General features: G+C 44.7%; 1 protein-coding gene across 1 annotated transcript; it reads right to left on the bottom strand.

The window, feature by feature from the left end:
• Positions 1-11715: 11715 nt before the first annotated feature.
• AAMDC (adipogenesis associated Mth938 domain containing) lies at positions 11716-24040 on the bottom strand. The gene is made up of 4 exons (XM_082246560.1): positions 23946-24040; positions 20539-20665; positions 15893-15988; positions 11716-12125 (listed from the first exon to the last, which is right to left on the bottom strand). The coding sequence occupies exons 2-4, from the start codon at positions 20662-20664 to the stop codon at positions 11985-11987; spliced, it is 363 nt and encodes a 120-aa protein (XP_082102686.1). The 5' UTR covers position 20665; positions 23946-24040; the 3' UTR covers positions 11716-11984.
• Between the last annotated feature and the right edge of the window lie 708 nt (positions 24041-24748).

Below are 24748 nucleotides of genomic sequence, written 5' to 3'. Positions count from 1 at the left end.
CCTGTGTCCCCACTCACCGGAAGTAATGGACCCCACGGCTGTTTCAGTCTGGGGTCAAACCGGCTTAAGAATAATGTGGTGTACACCACTGATCCTCCTTGTAGATGTTACACTCTGTTGCCCGCCATTTGTGAAATCTTTAGAGGCTCAAACACAAATAAAGAGCTGCCATTGTGAAGTCCGTAAAACAATTTATTATTGCGCATATAGTAAAACTACTTACAAGAACAAAGACAAAATTCTGCTTTAGAGAGGTACAATTCACCCGGGAACGCCGTTCCGGCATGCGTTCCACGGAGGGCAGGAAGGTGACGTCAATGGTTTCAGCGTAACCGGAAATATGTCCACGCGTTTCGCCCCACCTTCCAGGGCGTCCTCAAAGGACACGATGGCAGCTCTTTTCTGTGTTTTTACCAATATCTATATTAGGAGCAGCGACTGTGTCTTTGCAGCTGCTGCATCTCAATAGACATGAATAGAACTGCCTGCACACACATGTATTGAACACCTGAGCATCCCGTGCGGGAAAAGGCAGCCCTTTACATAGGTTTACGTATCGGTGCACTCATGTGAATGAGTCCTTAATCAGGCTTCCAACATGCAGTAATTAGAGCCTGGCCGTGTTCAGACTGAGAAGACTGTGAGATAAATTCTGCTGAAACGTAACCACTTCACCCAAATGGACGTTCCTTTACGTCCCTGGGTTTCAGTGGTTATACCGGGATGATGCTTGCACCTACAGGCATCATCCTGGTATCCTTCTTTTCAGTGGGCCATTCTGAGTAAGGCAGAAGTGATACGAGTGGCTAATTAGCCACTGGATCACTTCTGTGGATGGCGGAAGGGGGCCCCACCCCCCTCTTGCTGCTGCCTTTTCCTGGCTTTACTGTATGATCACAGTCCCCGGAAGCGATAAGGCCAGCGGTGATGACTGCCCTGTACAGAGAGAGAGGAACTGACGTTGTTCGCCTCTCTCTGTAACCCTAGAAATCGGGAGCGACGAGTAGTTTGTCACTTCTGGTTCCACCCCTTTGTTTACCTGGCCACCAGCGGCCAGAGAAGCAGCCAATCCGACCGAGCTCGGTGTGATTGGCTGCATGGGAGGCCAGAGGAGAGATTTGGGGTCTAATAGACCCCAAATTTCTCCATAAAGAGGACCTGTCATGACCTATGCTGTCCCAAGGGATGTTAGCCATCCCTTGTAATAGCAATAAAGTAAGGGTCCACCATGCTTACGCGCAGATCCGAACTCCGGCACGCACCACACATGTGAGGTATTGTTGTGAGCATCAGAGCGAGAACAAAAATTCTACCACCAGACCTCCTGTGCAACTCTAAACTAGTAATCTGTAAAGACTTATAAAGCGACACCTATGGTGAATTTTAAGCACCTTCGTTTTCTGCCATTCCACAGGCAGACGCAATTTTAGAGCGTGACATGTTGGGTATCTACTCGGCGTAACATCATTTTTTCACATTATAGAAGAAAATTGGGCTAACTAGTGATTTGTTTTTTAATTCATGAAAGTGTTTTTTTTTTCCCCAAAAAAAATTGCGTTCGAAAAACCGCTGTGTAAATACCGTGTAACATAAAAAATTGCAACACCCACCATTTTATTCTATAGGGTCTCTGCATAAAAAAGTAATTACTAGAACTAAAGGTGAAAGGAATATTGAGCTGTGTGCACCAGGGACTGAAGGGTGGAAAACCTGGGAGAAATACAATAGAAAAAAAAATGGAGGAACTTTCACACAGAGGCCCAGAGACAGCAGAACACAAGTGAACTGGATAGGAGGAGTGGCGGGGGCAGCATACAGAGGAACCAATCTCCTCCATTTTCCTCCTGCAGCTACAGGAGGAAAAAGGAGGACAGTGATTTCTCTACATGCTGCCCCACCCCCCTCCTATCCAGGTGAACAGGGGAGCTGCACAGGCCCCCTGGATCATGGGGCCCGGTTGCAATTGCAACCCCTGTAACCCCTGTAGTTACGCCCCTGGCCTACATGTTGCTGATTTTTTTAGATACAAAATTGGAAAAAGTTTCCAATTTTTACACTGCCAAAGCTCAGAGCTGGTCAAGACCAGATAAAATAAAAAAATATAAAATGCAGTTCATGTTTTTCAATTTAAACACCCTTCAAGTACAGAGAAATACCCGTTTATCTGCCAGAAATGCTGCTAGGTCCTGGTTGATGGTAGTTTTCGTGGAATGGTGTCCATATAAAAAAGCATAATTAAGTGAAGGTGTACTGACAGAAAAATAAAGGTTAGAAAGGGGGAGTAAAAAAAAAAAAAAAAAAAAAAAAGGCCAAAGAATTTCCACACTCAACTTACCAACCAGCCTGCGACCGACCGAATTATCCTGTCTAACAGTATGCGTTAAAAACAGCGGTTTATTTGCACACATTTGCAAATGCATGCGTAAGCTGCAGGACCCGACAAGGCACCCTGATATCCGCAGACCTGAACTCTACCTTTAAAGAGTCTCCACAGTGGGAGCACATGTATTCTGATGAGATAGATGGACACCTTTGCTGCCATAGTGTAATGTGCTGGGTGTTCAGTGTGTTCCTGCGCCTCTAAGAAGGGATGGGCTCCCTCCAATCACCTGTCTTCCATCTATCCATCAGAATACATCTGCTCTCACTGTGGAGACTCTTTATAGGTAGAGTTAGGGACTTCCGGTAACGGGGTGCCTTGCCGGGTCCTGCAGCTTACCCATGTATTTGCAAATGTGTGCAACTAAACCCCTGTTTCTCTTATGTCCTCCGACAGTCGCCGCCTCCTCTAAGTCATCACTATTGGGTATTGACTTCCGGTCCGCAGGAGTAGCTAGGCATAAGACTTAGTCAAAAGAACAAAGGCATTTGCATATACACACCCATGTGGGCTGTCCCACTGGTCAATACCCCCCTGCAGTGACCACTCCCAATTCAGTTTGGTGGCATAGCAGTAGGTAATAAGAAAACAACCCCAAAAGAGGGGCGGCGACTGTCGGAGGACTCAGAGAAAGAAATTTTACAGGTAAGATTTTACAAAAATTCAGTTTTTTAACGCATACTGTTAGACAGGATAATTCGGTTGGTTGCAGGCTGGTTGGTAAGTTGAGCTTGGAAATTCTTTGGCTTTTTTTTTTGACATGCGTTTGCCCTTCCAGCACTCCTTGCTGTAACCACTTTACCACCGGAGGATTTTCCTGCTAAAAGACCAGGGGTTATTTTGCGATTTTTTACTGCGTGACTTTAACGGACAATCGCGCGGTCGTGCGACGCTGTACCTAAACGAATTTCACGTCCTTTTTTTCCCACAAACAGAGCTTTCTTTTGGTGGTATTTGATCACCTGTGCGATTTTTTGATCACGCGCTATAAACAAAAAAAGAGCGTAATTTTTGCAAAAACAACAATATTTTTCACTTTTTTTTATATGAAATTCCCCCAAAAAAAAATGTAAAAATCAAAATTTTTTAAAATTTTCGGCCAATTTGTTTTACGCTACCTATGTTTGGTAAAAAAAATCGCAAAAAGCGTATTTTGATTGGTTTGCGCAAAAGTTATCGCGTTTACTAACAAAGGGAAAGATTTTTGTCATTTTTGGTGTTTTTTTTTTTAACGAGTAATGGCGGCGATCTGCGATTTTTTTTGCGGTACTGCGACATTGCGGCGGACAGATCGGACCCTTGACTGACATTTTTGACACTTTTGGGGGTACCAGTGACATTACTGCAGTAATCAGTGCTATATATATGCACTGTTACTGCAAAAATGACACTGGCAGGGAAGGGGTTAACAGTATTGGACAGGGAGGGGTTAAGTGTGTCCTAGGGGCGTGATTCTAACTGTGTAGGGACAGGTCTACTAGTGTAAAAACAAAGATCAACAGTTCTACATAGTAGAACTGTTTGATCTTCACTTTTACACAGGGAGAACTGACAGGTGGCTTGTTTACACAAGCCGCTCTGTCTTTCTCCCGCTGTAGCGGCGATCGTAGTGTGACCGGCGGACATCGGGTCCGCCAGTCACACTCCCGCACTCCTCCGTGAACGAGCCGAGGCGGGCGCGCGCCTCGGCGGGCGCGCGCCCGCCCGCTATTGGCTCTGGAAGGAGTGACAGGCGAGCGACGTAGACCTACGTCACTCTGCCTGGCCGGGGCCGACTGCCGCAGTAAATATACTGTGCGCAGTCGGCAAGCGGGTAAAGACCAGTTATTTGACTAATACTCCAAGTTGCTGACTCATCTCAGAGTTGGGTATACAGTGGGGAAAATAATTTTTTGATCCCCTGCAGATTTTGTAAGTTTGTCCACTTACAAAGAAATGAAGGGTCTATAATTTTTATCATTCGGTGTATTTTAACCACTTGCTACCCTGCCCGCCGTCAAATGACGGTGGAGCAGTGCATCTATTGTTCTGGGATGCCGTCATATGACAGCGCACCAGAAAGGCCTCTCTTGTGCGCCTGCGGGGAAGCGCAGAGCGGCGATCATGGCCGCGCCGTGTCCTAGCAACACCCCGATCTTGGTAAAGAGTCAATGACAATACTGTTTACCTATGTGATCGGCTGTGTTCAATCACAGCCGGTCACATGTAATTGAGGAAGTGCCATTTATCGGCTCTCCTCGCCTCACACTGTCAGAGTGTGAGGCGAGGAGAGCCGATCAGTGGCTCCTTCTCACAGGGCAGACCACGACAGGTAATCAGGGCACTGATCATCAGTGCCCTGATTACAGAAAAGTTAAATAGAGTTCCAATCAGTGCCCATAGTGCTACCAGTCAGTGCCCATCTAGGCACTGTTGGGCACTGACTGACAGCACTATAGGCACTGATGGTGCTGCCCATCAGTGCCACCCCTCAGTGCCCATTAGTACCACCTATCAGTGCTCATGGGCGTCCGCAGGTAGGGGCAAATGCCCCCCCCCTGGAATCTCAACTTCCCCCTTTCAAGTGATTGTTAAGCCACTTTATACCATCCTGTCTGGTCTTTTTAATAATCCTGTTTGCCCCAGAGTCTGTGTTTAAAAAAAATAAGCCATTCTTTACCAGTTTTCAGAGGGCTGAGGCCGTTCACGTGACTCGTCTCTCTCCTCTCCCCATCTGACAGCTGCCTGCAGCGGAGAAGACAGAGGAGGACAGGAGAGCTATGGATGACGGAGGCACGTACACTGACCACAGTGTCGGGGCTTAGTCGCCATGGTATACCGTGGTCAGTTTACAGAGGGGAGGACATAGCCAGGCAGGATCAGCCAGGTATTTTAGGTGATAGAAGGGGCCAAATTACACAGCACAAGCACTGTGTTGTGTAACATGCTTTAAGGGAACAGGATCCATTTTTTTTTTCAGGTTAACAATTGCTGTAAAAATAAATGCTCCTGTTTGCTCTTTGAAAATGAATACTCAAAATAAGTATACGGAATAAGCCCCTCCCCTTCATGACATTGTTGAAAAAGGGGCGGAGCATGGGTGACCTTAAAATGTTACCCCCCCCTGAAAAAAGTTCTGCGGACTCCCATGTCAGTGCTGCCTATCAGTGCGGCATATTAGTATTTCCTCATCAGTGCCCGTAAGTGCCACCTCATCAGTGCCCATCAGTGCTGCCTATCAGTGCGGCATATTAGTATTTCCTCATCAGTGCCCGTAAGTGCCACCTCATCAGTGCCCATCAGTGCAGCCTCATCAGCGCACATCAGTGAAGGAGAAAAATTATTTATTTTCACAATTTACTCACAGAAAATAAGAAAAACTTTTTTTTTTCAAAATTTTGTCTTTTTTCTATTTTTTTTTTTGTAAGAAATAAAAAATCCAGCGGTGATTAAATACTTCCAAAAGAAAGCTCTATTTGTGTGAAAAAAATGATAAAAATTTCATATGGGTACAGTGTAGCATGACCGCGCAATTGTCATTCAAAGTGTGAGAGCGCTGAAAGCTGAGAATTGGCCTGGGCAGGAAGGGGGTGAAAGTGCCCGGTATTGAAGTGGTTAAATGATAGAGACAGAATAACAACCAAAAATCCAGAAAAAAAAAACACAAGACAAATGTTATAAATTGAGTTGCCGTTCAGTGAGTAAAATAAGTATTTGATCCCCTACCAACCAACAATAATTCTGGCTCCCACAGACTGGTAACAGTATGTGCTCATGTGGTACACAGATTAGTCCTGTCTATTTAAAGTGGTTGTAAATCCACTTTTATGACTTTTACCTATAGGTAAGCCTATGATAAGGCTTACTTATAGGTGCTGTAAATCAGTGGTCCTCAACTCCGGTCCCCAGGGCCCACTAACAGGCCAGATTTTAAGTATTACATTGAGGAGATGCAGACTAGAGTACTGCAATCACTGAGCAGCAAATGGTATCACCTGGGATGTATATCAGTTATCTTGCAAACCTGGCCTGTTAGTGGGCCCTGAGGACCAGGGTTGAGGACCACTGCTGTAAATATCTCCTAAACATGTACCGTTTAGGAGATATTTACATTGCATGCAGCCAGTGACATCAATGGTGCATGCACTCTGAAGAAACTACCGCCCTGTGCCATTTCTTCAGAGCCCTGGGCCGCGACCGGCGGCTCCCGCGTGCATGCGGTTCCGGCCAGTAATACAGCCAGAGTCCACAGACCCGGAAGGAAGACGGGTGAAGATAAATGTGTCTTGCAGCGGGGACAACGCGGGCTTCGTTGCAGGTAAATGTCACATAATGTGCTAGTATGCATCGCATTTACTTTGCAGGGAAAAAAAAAAGGAAGAGTTTATTACCTCTTTAAAAAATACATAAAAATACCCCCGGGACAGTCAGGGCTAGTGCATTCCACAATGGATAGCCTCTGATCTGTCCCGGGTTGGCACTTACCTTTTAGAAGAAATACTTACCTTAAAAATGTCTTGTCCAGTGCTGCCATCTCAGGTGTGGGCAGCTGAAGCCAGCGCGTCCTCTTCTGCGGCCTCTTCCGTCCTCTTCGTTCCCACAATGCACTGCACTGGCCCCGTCGTCACTTCCGGGGCTGCAGCGTCATCCCTGCACAGCTTCTGGGCATGCCCAGAAGCTGTTTAGCAAGGTATGACGGCGCCCGCACCGGAACTGACGTCAGGGCCGGTGCAGGCGCATTGATTCCTGGGAGCGATGATGTTCAACTCCCAGGAATCATTGCAAGCCAGGAAGTGACGAATCGCCGTGGCCGCCGAGGGGGAGGAAGAGGAAGTAAGGTAAGTATATTTTCTTCTAAAACAAGGTACGTAAAAAAAAAATTGCGATTATCCATTTGTGTTTCAGGTGACCCGGACCAAGAAGATGCACGGAACTTCAATTTTAGGGTGGAACTCCACTTTAAGAAGGTTGTAAGCTCTAACGAGCAGGGCCCTCTGCTTCCTCCTGTATTGAATTGTATTGTAACTGTATTGTCTTCCCCCACATTGTAAAGCGCTGCGCAAAGTGTTGGCGCTATATAAATCCTGTATAATAATAATAAAAGTCACAAACACAATATTTCCAGCGCTTGGAAATATATATACTTCCAATGAGTGGGCTAAATCTCCATCTTGGTTTTACATGGATAAGTACGGTCTTGCTGCCCTCAAAGACCGGAGAGTCTGGAACACTGAAACCACACAAGAGAGACCTAAGACCTAGTAGTGCATTATCTCACAACCAAATATTTAAAAAATAAAAAGTGGTAAGTATTATACTCGTAACGACAACTCGTGTGTGTATAAAAGACACCTGTCCCCAGAATCTCTTCCATTCAAACCTCACCATCATGGGCAAGACCAAAGAGATTATATATAAAAAATGGTGAAAAACCAAAGAAACTGCGCAAAAGGAATAAATATATAATGGGGCTAAATAGCCACGTGAAAAACACAATGAAATTAAATTCTTTGGGGAATTTCTTCCCCCCTGTGAGCTGCAAACAAAAAAGCTAAAGTGCTGTGACAATGTTTAAAAATAGGTATATTGCGCTCAACATGTGCCAAATAACAAAGTGCTCGTGCAAATAAATATTAATGTGGATGTATAGGGTAAAAAAGTCTCTATAATTGTTTATTATCAATAAAAGTCCATGAAGCAGCGACAATAAATATGATAAAAGCATAGAATTGATAGCAGTGTAAAAAGCCTCCACCTCCACACTTTCACCCAGTGTTCAAGCAAGGTACTTCTTACCAGAAGTATATGACCCCTTGATTATAGGGGGTCACATAGACATATTGATCCAATATTTATACGATCCTCAGCTCCAAAATTCCCTTAGTCCCAGGGTCAGCTCTCAGACCAAAATCAGGATCTCAATACGGACACCAGTTGCTTGTAATGTTGCTTTATATCCGCACATTCAGAGAAGAGTCTTCTGTTCAGAATCCTCAACAACATCTCATAGTGTTCCACAGCCTTGTTTTTTTTTCCCCGCTGTCCAGATCCTTAATGGTGGCTGGAACACTGCTGTGTTCCAGACCACCACTCTGGGCTCCTCCCTCCGCTCGTCTGACTGTTTCCACTGTTGTCCATTGGAAACAGTCAGACGAGCGGAGGGAGGAGCCCAGAGTGGTGGTCTGGAACACAGCAGTGTTCCAGCCACCATTAAGGATCTGGACAGCGGGGAAAAAAAAAAACAAGGCTGTGGAACACTATGAGATGTTGTTGAGGATTCTGAACAGAAGACTCTTCTCTGAATGTGCGGATATAAAGCAACATTACAAGCAACTGGTGTCCGTATTGAGATCCTGATTTTGGTCTGAGAGCTGACCCTGGGACTAAGGGAATTTTGGAGCTGAGGATCGTATAATATATTGGATCAATATGTCTATGTGACCCCCTACAATCAAGGGGTCATATACTTCTGGTAAGAAGTACCTTGCTTGAACACTGGGTGAAAGTGTGGAGGTGGAGGCTTTTTACACTGCTATCAATTCTATGCTTTTATCATATTTATTGTCGCTGCTTCATGGACTTTTATTGATAATAAACAATTATAGAGACTTTTTTACCCTATACATCCACATTAATATTTATTTGCACGAGCACTTTGTTATTTGGCACATGTTGAGCGCAATATACCTATTTTTAAACAAGACCAAAGAGCTGTCAAAGGACGTCAGGGAGAAGATTGTAGACCTGCACAAGGTTGGAATGGGCTACAAGACCATCAGCGAGAAGCTTGGTGAGAAGGAGACAACTGTTGGAGGGATTTTTGGCAAAATGGAATAAACCAAATAACTAGATATATTTCCCCTGGACTGAGCTGCAGGCTCTAACCACTATGAGCTAGATGGGGAATAACCCTCAATTGGAGGGATATCCATGGTTCCTCTAGTATTTATACCCATTTTTTCTTGTATTATCTAGATGGTTTCTAGTTGTCCTCTCCATTCACTTTTGGTCTTTGAACTGGGTGTCCTTGCCTTTACTGCGTAATATGCATCACCATTCCCAGACACAGTTTATTGTAGTTCTGTGAGTATATGGTTTATATTTTGCTTATTAACAAGTAAGCTTTTAAAATGCATTGAATATTACTGTGTTTTTTGTGTGATTCAAGTATATTGTACTCTGTGGATGGGTGGTGTGCAAGCGGTTAATAAATCACAACAACAATGTACTGCAGATGGGCAGCCCACAACCAAAGTGACGTACCCGTATATTGCGGTCTGTTTCTGGGTTTTAGGTACATGCATCCACCCTCCCGGGACCTGCTGATATTCTGTGTACAATCACAGTCCAGAGCCCTGTGTTAACAATCAACACAGGGCTCTGTACAGAGGGATTAATCTCTCGGTTTCTTCTCCCAGAAAAGCAGGGATGAGAAACAAATGCCTCGTACACATGCAACGATTGTTGGCCGTGAATTTTCGGCCAACGCCCGATCGGCCGATTTTTGGCTTGTTAGTATGATGCTTCCGACAACCGACTGAGACTTTTCGGCCGAATAAAATCTGGTGTGCAGGCTATAAAATTTTTGTTGGCCGTCACCACAACGGCCGATTTTTCGTCAGTCAGTACAGATTTCGACAGACAAAAATCTAATGAGCAAGACTGGGCATGCTCAGAGAAGAAAAAACACACGGAAAGTAAACCAGAACATGACATCACTTCTGAAGTTGGTTTTTGTTGGCCAAGAAAATTTGTGTGCAGTCTAGAGCACGTTTCAACCAACACAACAACACTGGACAAAAGTCGGCCGATCGGTCGGCCGATAATCGTTGCGTGTGTACGAGGCGTTAGAGATCTATTAGTAAAAGCAGCACACTCACTGGGGTGTCAAATTGGCAGCCCTCCAGCTGTTGCGGAAATACAAGTTCCATCATGCCTCTGCCTTGCGGAGTCATACTTGTAACTGTCAGCCTTGCAATGCCTCATGGGAATTGTGGAGTCCCATCCAGTGTCATTAGTACAGGGACGGTGTATATTATTATCCCTGTATTAGTGTCACTGGAAGTTAGTTTTTGCTTTGTTTTTTTTTTTTTTTTTAGGTGTGCCAAGGTTTTTTTTGGTTTTCTACGGGAGTCTCTCTCTCTTGTGCTATTTTACATATATATGTATTTTTATGAGACATTCCATGGCACCTGTTTGAAAATTAAGAGTATCCCAACCCCCTTACATCAGATGTCGAAGTGTCGTCCCCCCCCCCCCATCAAAGTTCACCCCCTTACCTTGTGTTGCTGCTGGGGGCAGAGCCAGGAAACAGAAGGTGCAGGGTATGGAAGAGTCTCAAAGGAGGGCTGGAGCTCTACTGCAGCTCTAGGAGAGGTGCGAGGGCCATATAAAATGGCCAGGAGGGCCATATTCAGCCCGCGGGCCTTGTGTTTGATACATGGGGTCTAGGGAAGAGTGTGAACATGCTTTATATCTACTGTAGCTATTTGGTTTTATTCAATTTTAATTCTTTTGTACACAATAAAATGGAAGTATTTTGTTTCTGAGAATTATGGCACCGAAAAAAAAATCTAGATTTTATTAATTTGTTTGTAATATGCACATCATATTTATTAATATGTATAATGCATTAATAAGCAACAACATAATATATTATAGGTCATTTTTCTGTATTTTAGAATACATTTTGAGGAGTCCAACCTGAGAACTTCTTGTTAGTCCTGTAAACTCATTTATTGTAGGACAATGTTGCAGAAGAATCTTTATATATTTTTTTCTCAGAATCTCAGAAAAAAAAAAACAAAAAAAACTCACAATTAAGCATTACAATTATTTATAAAAATTGCAAAGATCAATCCAAAATAGGGGCAAAATTAGTGTATCAATAAGAAGGAAAATATTGGCTACCCCCATGCATCTCCTTATAAAAAGGTAGCAAAACACCATGTTATTTTTGAACTCTCTTCCCGTTTGGCGTAATTTGGTGCATCTCCACCCCCTGTGGCATCAGAAACTTTCTTGTGTTTTGATTGGAAGCTCACTTATCATTGGAGGAACATGCACCCTTGTAATATATGCAGCTAATAGAGTAGATGTTCAGAGATCCAAAAGGCAAGATATGTAATCTGTGGATGAGAAGATAGTGCCGAACACCAGATTGTCTCAGAAGTTGGGGCCTAGAGTAGATTAGTTAAACTACAAGAAATGGCAATGGTATTTCATGAAAAAATCATATTATGGACCAGCTCTGTTTGAAAATACTGTTCTATTAAAAATATCCTATTTTAGCTTATTTCTGGGGTGGTATTGTTTTATAAAGTTGAAGCTTCTGGGGAAAAACACCATTGTAGGGGGTTGTGTACATAGGATCAGTTTTAGAGTTGCTTTTAATGCTGAAAGTTAATGTAAATGCAATATTAACACCAGTATACACTAGAATTCTAAGCAGCAGGGGAAGAGATACAGTTAGCAGGTCTTCGTCATAAAACACACAGGGCAGGGTTCCAGTTGTAACTGGAGAGAGACAAAATTATCTTTAGGCACTGGGCAGCTGTCCGTCCTTCCTTCAGTCATTAATATCCATCCATGTACACCAGACAGAGCCCCAGTCAGGGCTGGCAGCTCAGCAGGTGGAGTGGAACACCCCTCCAACTCGGACTCCTTGTGACACCAAACTGTTGTACTCCTTCACCGCTTTCTCAGTTTGGAAGACCAGCACATCGATGCCCTGAGATTTGATGTACTCTAGCGTAGAGGCTGGGACCTAGAAGAAATAATTGGTAATTAATTACAGTGCCTTGTGAAAGTATTCGGCCCCCTTGAACTTTTCGACCTTTTGCCACATTTCAGGCTTCAAATATAAAACTGTAATTTTTTGTGAAGAATCAACAACAAGTGGGACACAATCATGAAGTGGAAAGAAATTTATTGGATATTTCAAGCTTTTTAAACAAATAAAAAACTGAAAAATTGGGCGTGCAAAATTATTCAGCCCCTTTACTTTCAGTGCAGCAAACTCTCTCCAGAAGTTCAGTGAGGATCTCTGAATGATCCAATGTTGACCTAAATGACTAATGATGATAAATAGAATCCACCTGTGTGTAATCAAGTCTCCGTATAAATGCACCTGCACTGTGATAGTCTCAGCGGTCTGTTTAAAGCGCAGAGAGCATCATGAAGAACAAGGAACACACCAGGCAGGTCAGAGATACTGTTGTGGAGAAGTTTAAAGCCGGATTTGGATACAAAAAGATTTCCCAAGCTTTAAACATCCCAAGGAACACATTGCAAGCGATAATATTGACATGGAAGGAGTATTAGACCACTGCAAATCTACGAAGACCTGGCCGTCCCTCTAAACTTTCAGCTCATACAAGGAGAAGACTGATCAGAGATGCAGCCAAGAGGCCCATGATCACTCTGGATGAACTGCAGAGATCTACAGCTGAGGTGGGAGACTCTGTCCATAGGACAACAATCAGTCGTATACTGCACAAATCTGGCCTTTATGGAAGAGTGGCAAGAAGAAAGCCATTTCTTAAAGATATCCATAAAAAGTGTCGTTTAAAGTTTGCCACAAGCCACCTGGGAGACACAACATGTGGAAGAAGGTGCTCTGGTAAGATGAAACCAAAATCAAACTTTTTGTCAACAATGCAAAACGTTATGTTTGGCGTAAAAGCAACACAGCTCATCACCCTGAACACACCATCCCCACTGTCAAACATGGTGGTGGCAGCATCATGGTTTGGGCCTGCTTTTCTTCAGCAGGGACAGGGAAGATGGTTAAAATTGATGGGAAGATGGATGGAGCCAAATACAGGATCATTCTGGAAGAAAATCGAAGGGAGTCTGCAAAAGACCTGAGATTGGGATGGAGATTTGTCTTCCAACAAGACAATGATCCAAAACATAAAGCAAAATCTACAATGGAATGGTTCACAAATAAACATCCAGGTGTTAGAATGGCCAAGTCAAAGTCCAGACCTGAATCCAATCGAGAATCTGTGGAAAGAACTGAAAACTGCTGTTCACAAACGCTCTCCATCCAACCTCACTGAGCTCGAGCTGTTTTGCAAGGAGGGATGGGCAAAAATTTCAGTCTCTCAATGTGCAAAACTGATAGAGACATACCCCAAGCGACTTACAGCTGTAATCGCAGCAAAAAGTGGCGCTACAAAGTATTAACTTAAGGGGGCTGAATAATTTTGCACGCCCAATTTTTCAGTTTTTTATTTGTTAAAAAAGTTTGAAATATCCAATAAATTTCGTTCCACTTCATGATTGTGTCCCACTTGTTGATTCTTCACAAAAAATTACAGTTTTATATCTTTACGTTTGAAGCCTGAAATGTGGCAAAAGGTCGAAAAGTTCAAGGGGGCCAAATACTTTCACAAGGCACTGTATATGTATAGGTTGGTTATTGGTACCTTGCACCTAAAGATCTCATTTACAAGGGACTTTTGTCCCACCTGTAAATTCCTCATCTTGCAGTACAGTACAGGACTGTAGTCATGGACCATGGGTTAAATGCAGGCTACCTTCGGATGACTAAACACTGGCAAATAATTTAGTGTCCCTAGTGCCCACTCATAACCGCAGTTGGCAGTTGTTTGCTGTTTTTTCCCACTCCTCGTATAATTGCTTGGGTATGTCCCCTGGTGTGTGACTAAAGCCCTATGTCCTGTACTCCAAGAAAAGGAGCTTATAGGTAATTCAAATTTCTTTTTATCTTGATTGTTTAGGACTACTGCCTTGTGCCCTCTACTATACAATCAGACATACCCAAGTAAGGAGTGGGAAACATAGCAAACAGAACTGACAACAGTCCCAAAGGGTAAGAACCCAAAGGATAAGAAGCCAAACACAAGGGTAAGAACTCAAATGACAGCTTGAAGTAACTTGCAGCTAAAGCTCGCATTGGCTGAGGCCTGAACATCCACCTAGTAGAACCTAGGGAGCATGTGAACAGAGGACCAGGTGGTGGCCTTGCAAATCTGAGATAAAGCTGCTTAATTCTGGAAAGCCCAAGAGACACCAATAGATCTGGTGAAATAAGCTCTGATAGAAAAGGAGGAACTCTGTTCCTAAGGCTCCCTTCACACCTGAGCATATCGTTTTTAGGCGTTTTTTTCCAGGGAAGGCGTGCTGACGTCACCACATGATACCCGGAAGTCGGGCGGCTGCGTCCTGTGGATTCTGCCGTATACAGCGCTGTTTTTCTCTTATACATGTGAGTTTTATACTTTGTTTAAATAAATATTTTTGCTACAAACTTCACTATGGTGGCCCTTATCTTTTTATGGTGAATTGCGGGAGAGTTGATTGCCCGTACTGCTTCTGTATACCATCTGGCTTGGCTTGCAGTGGAGATTCGAGAGGGATCCATTGGAGCGGATTGGGTTCTTAACCCCCATGGTCTATTCTGAAGGGCCTGATTACATATTCCTTCTGGTAAGCGCATTAGTGTGACTTTTGCACTTTTGACACCGTGGAGGAAGAATTACCTAACTGTGGTGGAGGATTTCTGTTTCCTTGCACATCAACACACACTGTTTTGGGCTATCTATTCTTTTATATTTACCTTTATGGTTTTTATTTGTTTGGTTACCTTATCCAATCACCGGAATTAAGGTGGTGATTCTCTGGTGCTTGATTGCATATTTATACATCTTTCTTTGTTTGACTGTATATTGTCACTTATATCACATTATATGTATATGTTGCATTAACATACATCACCATTAGCGCAGCTTTACTTTTGATATTGTTTTTTTTCTAGGTGTTTGGAGGCAGGCATTGACATCTAACAAAAACGCTTTTAATCTGCCAAAAAAAAAAAGCTCATGTAGGTTTTGGAACTTCTGGCATTTTGCTTTAGGCGGCAAACCGTTCATATGTTAACAGGGGCCATTGAAATGAATGGGATTTTGCTTGCTGGGCGTTTTGAGGCTTCAGAGGTGAGCGTTTTCGTTTTACAAGCTGAAAAATGCTCAGGTGTGAACAGGGCCTAAGGGAGTAAGCCCTGCAGGTTAGTTATCTAACCCTCCTGGCAATGGTGGAGCAGAAGGCAGGATGTTGTCTACGGGAGTCTGTCTATACCTTAACTGGGAAATCTTGCAGAAGTGCTGTAGAGTTAAAGTGGTTATAAAGGCTCAAGGTTATTTACCTTTATGCATGAAGGTAAAAAAAACCTGTGTGCAGCGCCACCCTCCAATACTTACCTAAGTCCCCTCCCGATTCAACAATGTACATGAGAACCTCAGCTCCCTGGGGACTCTCCCTCCTCATTGGCTGAGAAAGCAGTGGGAGCACGTGAGAAGAGGGGGCGGGGCAGAGCCATAGGCTCTGTGTCTAAATGGACACGCAGAGCAGCGACTCTGGAGCAAGCCTGCTCAGGTACCCCTACAGCAATCCATTTGCTCTAGGGCACTCGGCAGGAGGGTGGAGCCCCACTACTTTATCATGCACGTGCAGGAACCAGCCTTCATAAGAATGTACTGTAGAACAATGATTTCACTGCTGACCCACCTGCAGCGCCTCGCTCATTCCACGGCCAATCACCATCGTCTTCACCCCCTTCTTCACAACTTCTTCTACGTCTGCCGGCTGGACACCCGGATGGTGCTGTTGGAGATCGAGACATTAGTTCCTCATTTTAAATTGATAAAAAGTTGTCAATGTGCCTCAAAGCAGAACTGCAACAAAAAATAACAAGATGAAAATGAATAACCCATAAATGAAAAAAACTTTTGCTGTAAAAAATCACTTTCTAACCAGAGCTATATCCCAAGGTATTTATTTTCAGCCACTGGATATCCTTCGTCGGATGTCCAACATCATCCAACCCACTTCTCTAAGCCCAGGTCATCCTGGGCCCATGTTGCACAGTGATGAGCTCACCTCTCTGTCACTCTGCTTTCTCCTATCAGCATGCTTCTTGATAGCACATTAAATGATTGGCTTCTTGCCCTGCTTCTCCCTCTCTCAGTCTGAGTTCTGCATTGCAAGGAGTGCAAGAGGCCAAACTCAAGTACCACTTTCTATTGATGTATTAAAGAAGCATTACCTTTTTCCATCTGAATGTACTGTATGGACCAGCTGAGCAGAGGACTTTAACCACTTAAGCCCCGGAAGATTTTACCCCCTTCCTGACCAGGGGGTTTTTTGCGATTTTTTACTGCGTGACTTTAACGGACAATTGCGCGGTCGTGCGACGCTGTACCTAAACGAATTGACGTCCTTTCTTTTGGTGGTATTTGATCACCCGTGCGATTTTTTGATCATGCGCTATAATCAAAAAAAGAGCATAAATTTTGCAAAAATAACAATATTTTTCAAATTTTTTTATATGAAATGCACAAAAAAAAAAATGTAAAAATCAAAATTTTTTAACATTTTCGGCCAGTTTTATGCTACATATGTTTGGAAAAAAAAAAAAGCGTATTTTGATTGGTTTGCGCAAAAGTTATCGCATTTACTAACAAAGGGAAAGATTTTTGTCATTTTTGGTGTTTTTTTTTTAACGAGTAATGGCGGTGATCTGCGATTTTTTTTGTGGGACTGCGACATTGCGGCAGACAGATCGGATCCTTGACTGACATTTTTGACACTTTTGGGGGTACCAGTGACATTACTGCAGTAATCAGTGCTATATATATGCACTGTTACTGCAAAAATGACACTGGCAGGGAAGGGGTTAACTGTATTGGAGAGGGAGGGGTTAAGTGTGTCCTAGGGGCGTGTTTCTAGCTGTGATTGGACATGGCTACTGGTGTAGGAACAGTGATCAACTGTCCTACATAGTAGAACCGTCTGATCTCCATTTTTACACAGGGGAGAATGACAGGTGGCTTGTTTACATTAGCCGCCTGCCTTACTCCCTTCCCGGTGAACGATCGCGAGTGACCGGCGGACATCGGGTCCGCCGGTCACACGCACTGACTTGCTAGGGAACGAGTCGGGGCGGGCGCTCACCCGCTATTGGCTCACAAGCGAGTGACAGGCTAGTGACATACCGGTACGTCACTTTGCCTGGCCGGGGCCGACCACCGCAGTATATGTACTTGCAGCGGTCGGCAACCGGTTAAAAAGTGCAGAAAGACTTACAATCTGATGTGCTTAGTAGCACAGCCTCTGGTTTGGTCTGAGCAGCTTCCCCAAGTCCGGTCAGAGTGCAATACAAGCACAGGAACATCCTTTGAATCCCCTTCTTAGGGCTACATGTCCCATTTTTTTCAGGCACCACCGTGCATGCATGACCCATCTTGCCCTCTGTTGCTACCTGTGAATGTCAGCACAGGCAGCATCGCTCTCCCAGAAGTGCACAGGTAAGGGTGGCTCTATAGGACCTCACAAGGCAGGGCCGCAGATACATTTTTGTTCTGGGGGGGTTCAGCACGGTATTGAAAGTGAAAGTCTTTAAAAAAAAAAAAATTGTGCCAAATTAAAAAAGCAGGAAAAAGGAAAAAACAATGTGTTGCTCATAGTAAGCAATCACATTCTTAATTCTATTTTCTCAGATCCTCTTGAAAATTGAGCCCGATTTCAGTTTTGCCTTCTTCCAGTTCTTATGAACATTGCCCAGTTTGGTTGACTATTGTCCAGCCTAAAGCTTCGGTACTGGCTGAAGGAAAAAACTGACAGATCACTGTACTAAAAGTCACTGTGTTAATACAGCGATCTCCCCAGCTTTGCTATTGTGTTCCCCCCTCACCAGAACACAGTATACAGTGCCCCCTCAGCCATTGGACTGCCCACAGGGTGGTGCACTGTAATAGGCAATCTTACTGGGCAGGTGCAAAGGGCACCATCTTGTGGAAGGAAGCACTCACTGATTTTTTGTTAACCTGGCATACCAGACAAGAGAAGCGGCACTGTGCATTGTTCATACATACAGAACATACCTCACAACTTCCGACAAGTGAGGGACATGACAGGAACGAAGTGACTTGCGGCGCGCAGCAATAAAGTGGGTGTGGCAAAACATAAGAGTGGAAGGGTCTAAGAGACATGGTTAAACAAAACCTGGGCTTCCTTATACCTATAAAATACATTGAGGCCAGGGCCTCCATAATTGCTGTTGTGTTTGCCTGTTAGGCCCTGACTTTTCACATGGAGCAATTTGGGATCTTTACTGGGCAGATGCAAAGGGCACCAACTTGTGGAAGGAAGCAGCAAAGCACACACTGATTTTTTGTTAAAAGTCATACAGGACAAGAGAAGTGGTACTTTGCAGACACCGCAGAGTCCATACATACAGAAAAAGAGAAGATACTTAGAATGCGGTGCACCCGGGAGACACAACAGTATCACAACAGCAATGGAAGACTCAGCCCAGCCTTAGTTGATGTCATTAAGGCCCTGTTCACATGTAGTGATTTGCGATCACAGGCTGGCAGTATCCCCGTGATTCTGCCTGCAATTCCAAATCACACCGCAATGCTGGCAAAACGCAGCACGTGTGTTTGTGTTCTATTCATTTTTAGTGGCACCAAAACATGGGGTGGTTTTGGATCCTCGTGTGATAAATCACTCAACAAGCACAGCAAAACCACACCACATTTTGGGGTCACTGAAAATGAACGGGGATACTGCCAGCTTGTGATCGCAAATCACTACATGTGAACAGGGCCTTAATGACATCAACTAAGGCTGGGCTGAGTCTTCCATTGCTGTTGTGATACTGTTGTGTCTCCCGGGTGCACCGCATTCTAAGTATCTTCTCTTTTTCTGTATGTATGGACTCTGCGGTGTCTGCAAAGTACCACTTCTCTTGTCCTGTATGACTTTTAACAAAAAATCAGTGTGTGCTTTGCTGCTTCCTTCCACAAGTTGGTGCCCTTTGCATCTGCCCAGTAAAGATCCCAAATTGCTCCATGTGAAAAGTCAGGGCCTAACAGGCAAACACAACAGCAATTATGGAGGCCCTGGCCTCAATGTATTTTATAGGTACAAGGAAGCCCAGGTTTTGTTTAACCATGTCTCTTAGACCCTTCCACTCTTATGTTTTGCCACACCCACTTTTTTGCTGCACGCCGCAAGTCACTTCGTTCCTGTCATGTCCATCACAGCTCGGAAGTTGTGAGTTATGTTCTGTATGTATGAACAATGCACAGTGCAGCTTCTCTTGTCTGGTATGCCAGGTTAACAAAAAATCAGTGAGTGCTTCCTTCCACAAGATGGTGCCCTTTGCACCTGCCCAGTAAGATTGGCTATTACAGTGCACCACCCTGTGGGCAGTCCAATGGCTGAGAGCACCGTATACTGTATTCTGCCCACAATCCCAAATTGCTACATGTGAACAGTCAGGGCCTAACAGGCTAAAAGGCTCTGATAGGGAAATAATTACCTCTGTCCCTAAGGGTGCATGCCCTGGAAAGGAATTGCTCGATACAGCTAACAAGTGTGGACTGGGCAGCAGGATGCTCACTGTGAGTGCCACAGGCAAGACAAAGAAGGGCTCAGTCTTGCAAATAGAGGCTGTGACCTTCAAGTTGATCCCAACAGCCCTGACCACATCTGTATGGGCATGTAAATGTAGGGCAATTTCCATTTCATGTTTTGGGACAAGGCAAAGGGAAAGAAAAACAATGTTTTCATTTATGTGGAAAAAAAAAAACTTGGATAGGAAGGAAGGTTTTGGTCTCTGGCTGGAAGTCTTGTTTGCCAGTCTGAATATGGCTGTGTAGTGTACCATGTTCTTCAGAGCCAATTTGGTGCCACGGGTGCATCCACTGTAACAACTACAGGATATCTGATCTTGGCTATAAATTTGTTTAACTTGTTAAATCTGGAAACCTAAATCTGGCACCTGGTAGAAGGAAGTGTGGGACTAGTGTGGTGAATCTGTAGCTCCTCTAAAACTGTGTCTTATTTGCTCTATATTGGCACTATAATCTCTGAAATAGGCTATAAGCAAGTAAGTATTTAACATTTTGCAGAGTAGAGTAGGGACTGGCCAGAGAGGGATTACTTTGATGCAGTAGGCCACCTTGAACATGTATTGCAGCATATATGAACCAAAAATACCTGTTTTATGCAAAGTGTGCTAAAAATACATGTATCTCTGTATGTGAGTGGTGCAGGGTGGAGAGACAAATGCAGGGAGTGGAAGGGGCAAAGGTACCAGCACTATAGGGTAACAAACATATAGGGGTTAGGGCAGAAACACCTACACCAGTTCCAGTCTCCCTCCAGTCCCAGGTCCTGCTTCCTCCTGGCCAGACCTTGCAGTCTTTATAATGTTGTCCACCAACACTCATACTGCCCCAAGAGATTTTGGAGATTGCGGGAGAAGACATCCTTTGGAAAAAAAATGATCAGAGCACAGCATTAGATAAAGGAAACCTGAACAATGGAGAAGTAACATGGCCTGTATATACCGGCTACCTATCAATCAGCAGGGCCAACATTTTAGTCATTTTCTGTCAATTTGACAACATAAGAGGATAAAACCCTTTGAGCTAAGAATATGAAAAAGGAAGCAATTGTGTATTGGTTAGTTTGTTTCCCCTATTCCCAAAGATCAGCAGACAAGCTGCTCATGTGTAGCTTCAACTTGCAGAGTTCTGCTGTTATCCCACAGAACTAGGGTTCAAGACGGTTAACTACCTGCTGTTAATGTAATTAGTTAAATGCCCAGCCCAGCTAGGTCATCTCATTTCATTTATCTCAACCTCCTAACCCCCCCCCCCTCCATCTTTGCAGTTTTTTTGGGGAGCATTTCTGACAGGTACCTGCTCCCATTTCCAGGTCTCACATGCGCAGTGGGGAACCAGCTGTGAAACAGAAGGAAGTCACAGTCGGCTTCCCACAAGCGAAGATGAGGGTGCTGGGGACCTGCAGACCGGCAAAGAACCGGCCTGGATGATGAACAACGCTGGACTCCTGGACTGCTGCTGAGTACCTGTTATTAAAACTTAGCAGCTACAGCCTTTGTAGTGACTGACTTTTACTTTTGTAACTGCATCCCCCTTATTCCTAGGGTTTGTTTTCAAGTGTCTTCTAGTGCCATCTCTGCACCCCCCAGTGTCTTCCAGTGCCATCTCTGCACCCCCCAGTGTCTTCCAGTGCAATCTCTGCAGCCCCCCAAGTGTCTTCCAGTGCCTTCTCTGCACCCCCCCCCCAATGTCTTCCAGTGCCATCTCTGCACCCCCCCTAATGTCTTCCAGTGCCATCGCTTCACCCCCTGTCTTCCAGTGCCATCGCTGCACCCCCCAGTGCAATCTCTGCCCCCCCCCAATGTCTTCCAGTGCCATCGCTTCACCCCCTGTCTTCCAGTGCAATCTCTGCCCCCCCAATGACTTCCAGTGTAATCTCTGCACCCCCCCAGTGTCTTCCAGGGCAATCTCTGCACCCCCCCCAGTGCAATCTCTGCACCCCTCCCCCCCAGTGTCTTCCAGCGCAATCTCTGCACTCCCCAGTGTCTTCCAGCGCAATCTCTGCACTCCCCAGTGTCTTCCAGTGAAATCTCTGCACCCCCCCAGTGTCTTCCAGTGCAATCTCTGCACCCCCCCCAAGTGTCTTCCAGGGCAATCTCTGCACCCCCCCCAGTGCAATCTCTGCACCCCCCCAGTGTCTTCCAGTGCAATCTCTGCACTCCCCAGTGTCTTCCAGTGAAATCTCTGCACACCACCACCCCCCCAGTGTCTTCCAGTGCAATGTCTGCACCCCCCCCCCAGTGTCTTCCAGTGCAATTTCTGCACCCCCCCCCCAGTGTCTTCCAGTGCAATCTCTGCACCCCCCCAGTGTCTTCCAGTGCAATCTCTGCACCCCCCCCCCCAGTGTCTTCCAGTGCAATCTCTGCACCCCCCCAGTGTCTTCCATTGCAATCTCTGCACCCCCCGTGTCTTCCATTGCAGTCTCTGCCCCCCCCCGTGACTTCCAGTGTAATCTCTGTACCCCCCTCATGTCTTCCAGTGTAATCTCTTCTCTGCACACCTAATGTTCCCAGCCTGTCCCTAGGGACTCTCAGTGTGTTCCTGCTTGCGACCTGTATCCGTGTCCTTGTACATCCATTTCCCTTGTGTGCCTTTGCCACTTTTCAGCCTTTCAGACCCTTTGTGATCTCCTGTGAATTCCTATCTGCTATTAACATCATCTGTGTCTTCCATCTGCTTCAGTGTCTCCCAGTATATTTCTGGGTTGTTTCCTGCTTGGTGTCCCCATGTACTTCTGCCTGCTTGTCCCTTTTACATTGCTAATCACTTCTAGTTTTTTTGTGTGTTTCTGTGCTTTCATATATCACTCCCTATTCTTCCCTATTCTCCTTTGATCCCAGCTACCCACCATCTGTAGCTCTGAGGAAGACCAGGCGGTTCCTTATGGACCATACATACTATACAATTGTCTTTAGATTCTTTCCTTTAGATTTACCAAAACCATATAATATGAGGTCAAATCTAAACACTTTAAATTTGTATGCAATCAGGCAGGGCCCTGCACTACATAGTTGAGGGTAAAGCCCCATACACACGATCAGATTATTGAACGATCTGTCGTCCGTTTTTTGTTGCATGCTGGTCTCATGTCGAAAGTGAAGAGGTTATTTTCATACGAAATTTCCCGTACGACAGAAGTCGTGCTCCTTTCAGTGCAATGGAACCGTTCTAATAGGAGCGACTCAAGTCGCTCCGACTTAGAAAAAGGCTCCTGCACTACTTGGGGGGACTTCAGAGCGGCTTGCATAGACTTCTATTAGAGAAGTCGTTTGCAAGCCGCAATAAAGTCATGCTGCACGGGCGGCTTCAAATTTGGGGCAACTTTGAGTCGCCCCAGTGTGAACCGACTATTACGAGTATTCCGTGTACTGCCTACCTGTAACCCTGGTACTGCATTATACTCTTACATTCATGTGAGTCCTGTATTCCATGCCTTCCATGATCTTTGTCTCTGTGCTTCCTTGCACCAGGTCAGCTGTAGCATGCACGGGTGTGCTCCGAGTACACCGCCATCCAGCAATCCCAAGCATACATGACCATTCCCCATTCATGACACAAAGGGTGTTGATTTCCTAAAACTGGAGTGCAAAATCTGGTGCAGCTGTGTATGGTAGCCAATCAGCTTCTAACTTCAGCTTGTTCAATTAAGAGCCGGTTCACACTACGTCGCTCCGACTTCGGGGGCGACCTGTGAAGTCGCGTGCACCGCGACTTGCACGGACTTCATAAAATTAATGTCTATGCAAGTCGCTCCAGGTCGTCCCGAAGTAGTACAGGACCCTTTTTCGACTTGTCTCACTCCTATTAGAACGAGTCCTGTACTACTCAATGGACCGTGACGGTGCACGACTTGCCAGGCTGACCAAGTCGCCTGACAAGTCGTAATAGTGTGAACCGGCTCTAAGCTTTGACAAAAAAATAAAAAATCTTGGAAGCTGATTGGTTTCTATGCAGAGCTGCACCAGATTTTACACTCTCCAGTTTTAGTAAATCAACCCCAAAATGTATCAAGAGGTTGGACAATCTTCCATGCCCACGAAGGGAGTTTACAGATGAAGTTTATTGTCATGAATACATACATTCCCTGAAACCCCGTTCAATTCCTGATCATGAATATTAACAGCAGTATGGTATACACTGACCTCCTGGTAGTTCCTGTGTTCTTCTCAAGCCCCGCTCGTGTGGGAGGAACCTTTAAAAAGTCCCTACGTCACTGCAGCCTTTTTTTTTTTTTTCCCAAGAGCATGCTCATTCAGTAGGCTGGGTCCTGGACGTGTTCATGAATAATAAAAAAAAACACGCCCTGTGGACTTCGCCAAATCCAAACCCACAACAGAAGCAAGAAAGTCAAGATTGTAGTGATAGGAAGTTCGGATCTTTTATGTGAATCGGTTCATTTCGAACTACTCATTGGAAATGATCGACTCATGAATCGATCCTTCGGTTCACTTGCTGAGTCTGCTGACAAGCAAGGGAACTGAAGCTCTGAATCTGACTCAACCTTATTATATGATGTGAACCAGAAGACTGGGATTCACAGAAGGTTGGCAGATCCTTGTTAAAGAGGTTGTAAACCCACATCACAAACTTTTACCTATAGGTAAGCCTATATTAACCACTTAAGCCTCGGAAGATTTTACCCCCTTCCTGACCAGGGCCTATTTTGCGATTCGGCACTGCGTGAATTTAACGGACAATTGCGCGGTCGTGCGACGCTGTACCTAAACAAATTTGATGTCCCTTTTTTCCCCTCAAACAGAGCTTTCTTTTGGTGGTATTTGATCACCTGTGCGATTTTTTGATCATGCGCTATAAACAAAAAAAGAGTGTAAATTTTGCAAAAATATCAATATTTTTCACATTTTTTTAATATGAAATTCCCCCCAAAAAAAGTAAAAATCAAAATTTTTTAACATTTTTGGCCAATTTGTTTTCTGCTACATAT

Source organism: Pelophylax lessonae (genome assembly GCF_965119305.1).
Source record: "Pelophylax lessonae genome assembly, chromosome: 2".
Taxonomy (NCBI): domain Eukaryota; kingdom Metazoa; phylum Chordata; class Amphibia; order Anura; family Ranidae; genus Pelophylax; species Pelophylax lessonae.
This window is presented reverse-complemented; position numbering and strand designations above follow the sequence as displayed.

Excerpts from the sequence above, each read along its gene's own strand:
- AAMDC (XM_082246560.1), bottom strand. The coding sequence starts at position 20,664 with ATGTCTTCTCCCGCAATCTCCAAAATCTCTTGGGGCAGTATGAGTGTT. Across the intron at positions 15,989-20,538 it reads GGAGGGAGACTGGAACTGGT|CACCATCCGGGTGTCCAGCC; the intron begins GTAGGTGTTTCT and ends GATCTCCAACAG. Across the intron at positions 12,126-15,892 it reads GAATGAGCGAGGCGCTGCAG|GTCCCAGCCTCTACGCTAGA; the intron begins GTGGGTCAGCAG and ends TATTTCTTCTAG.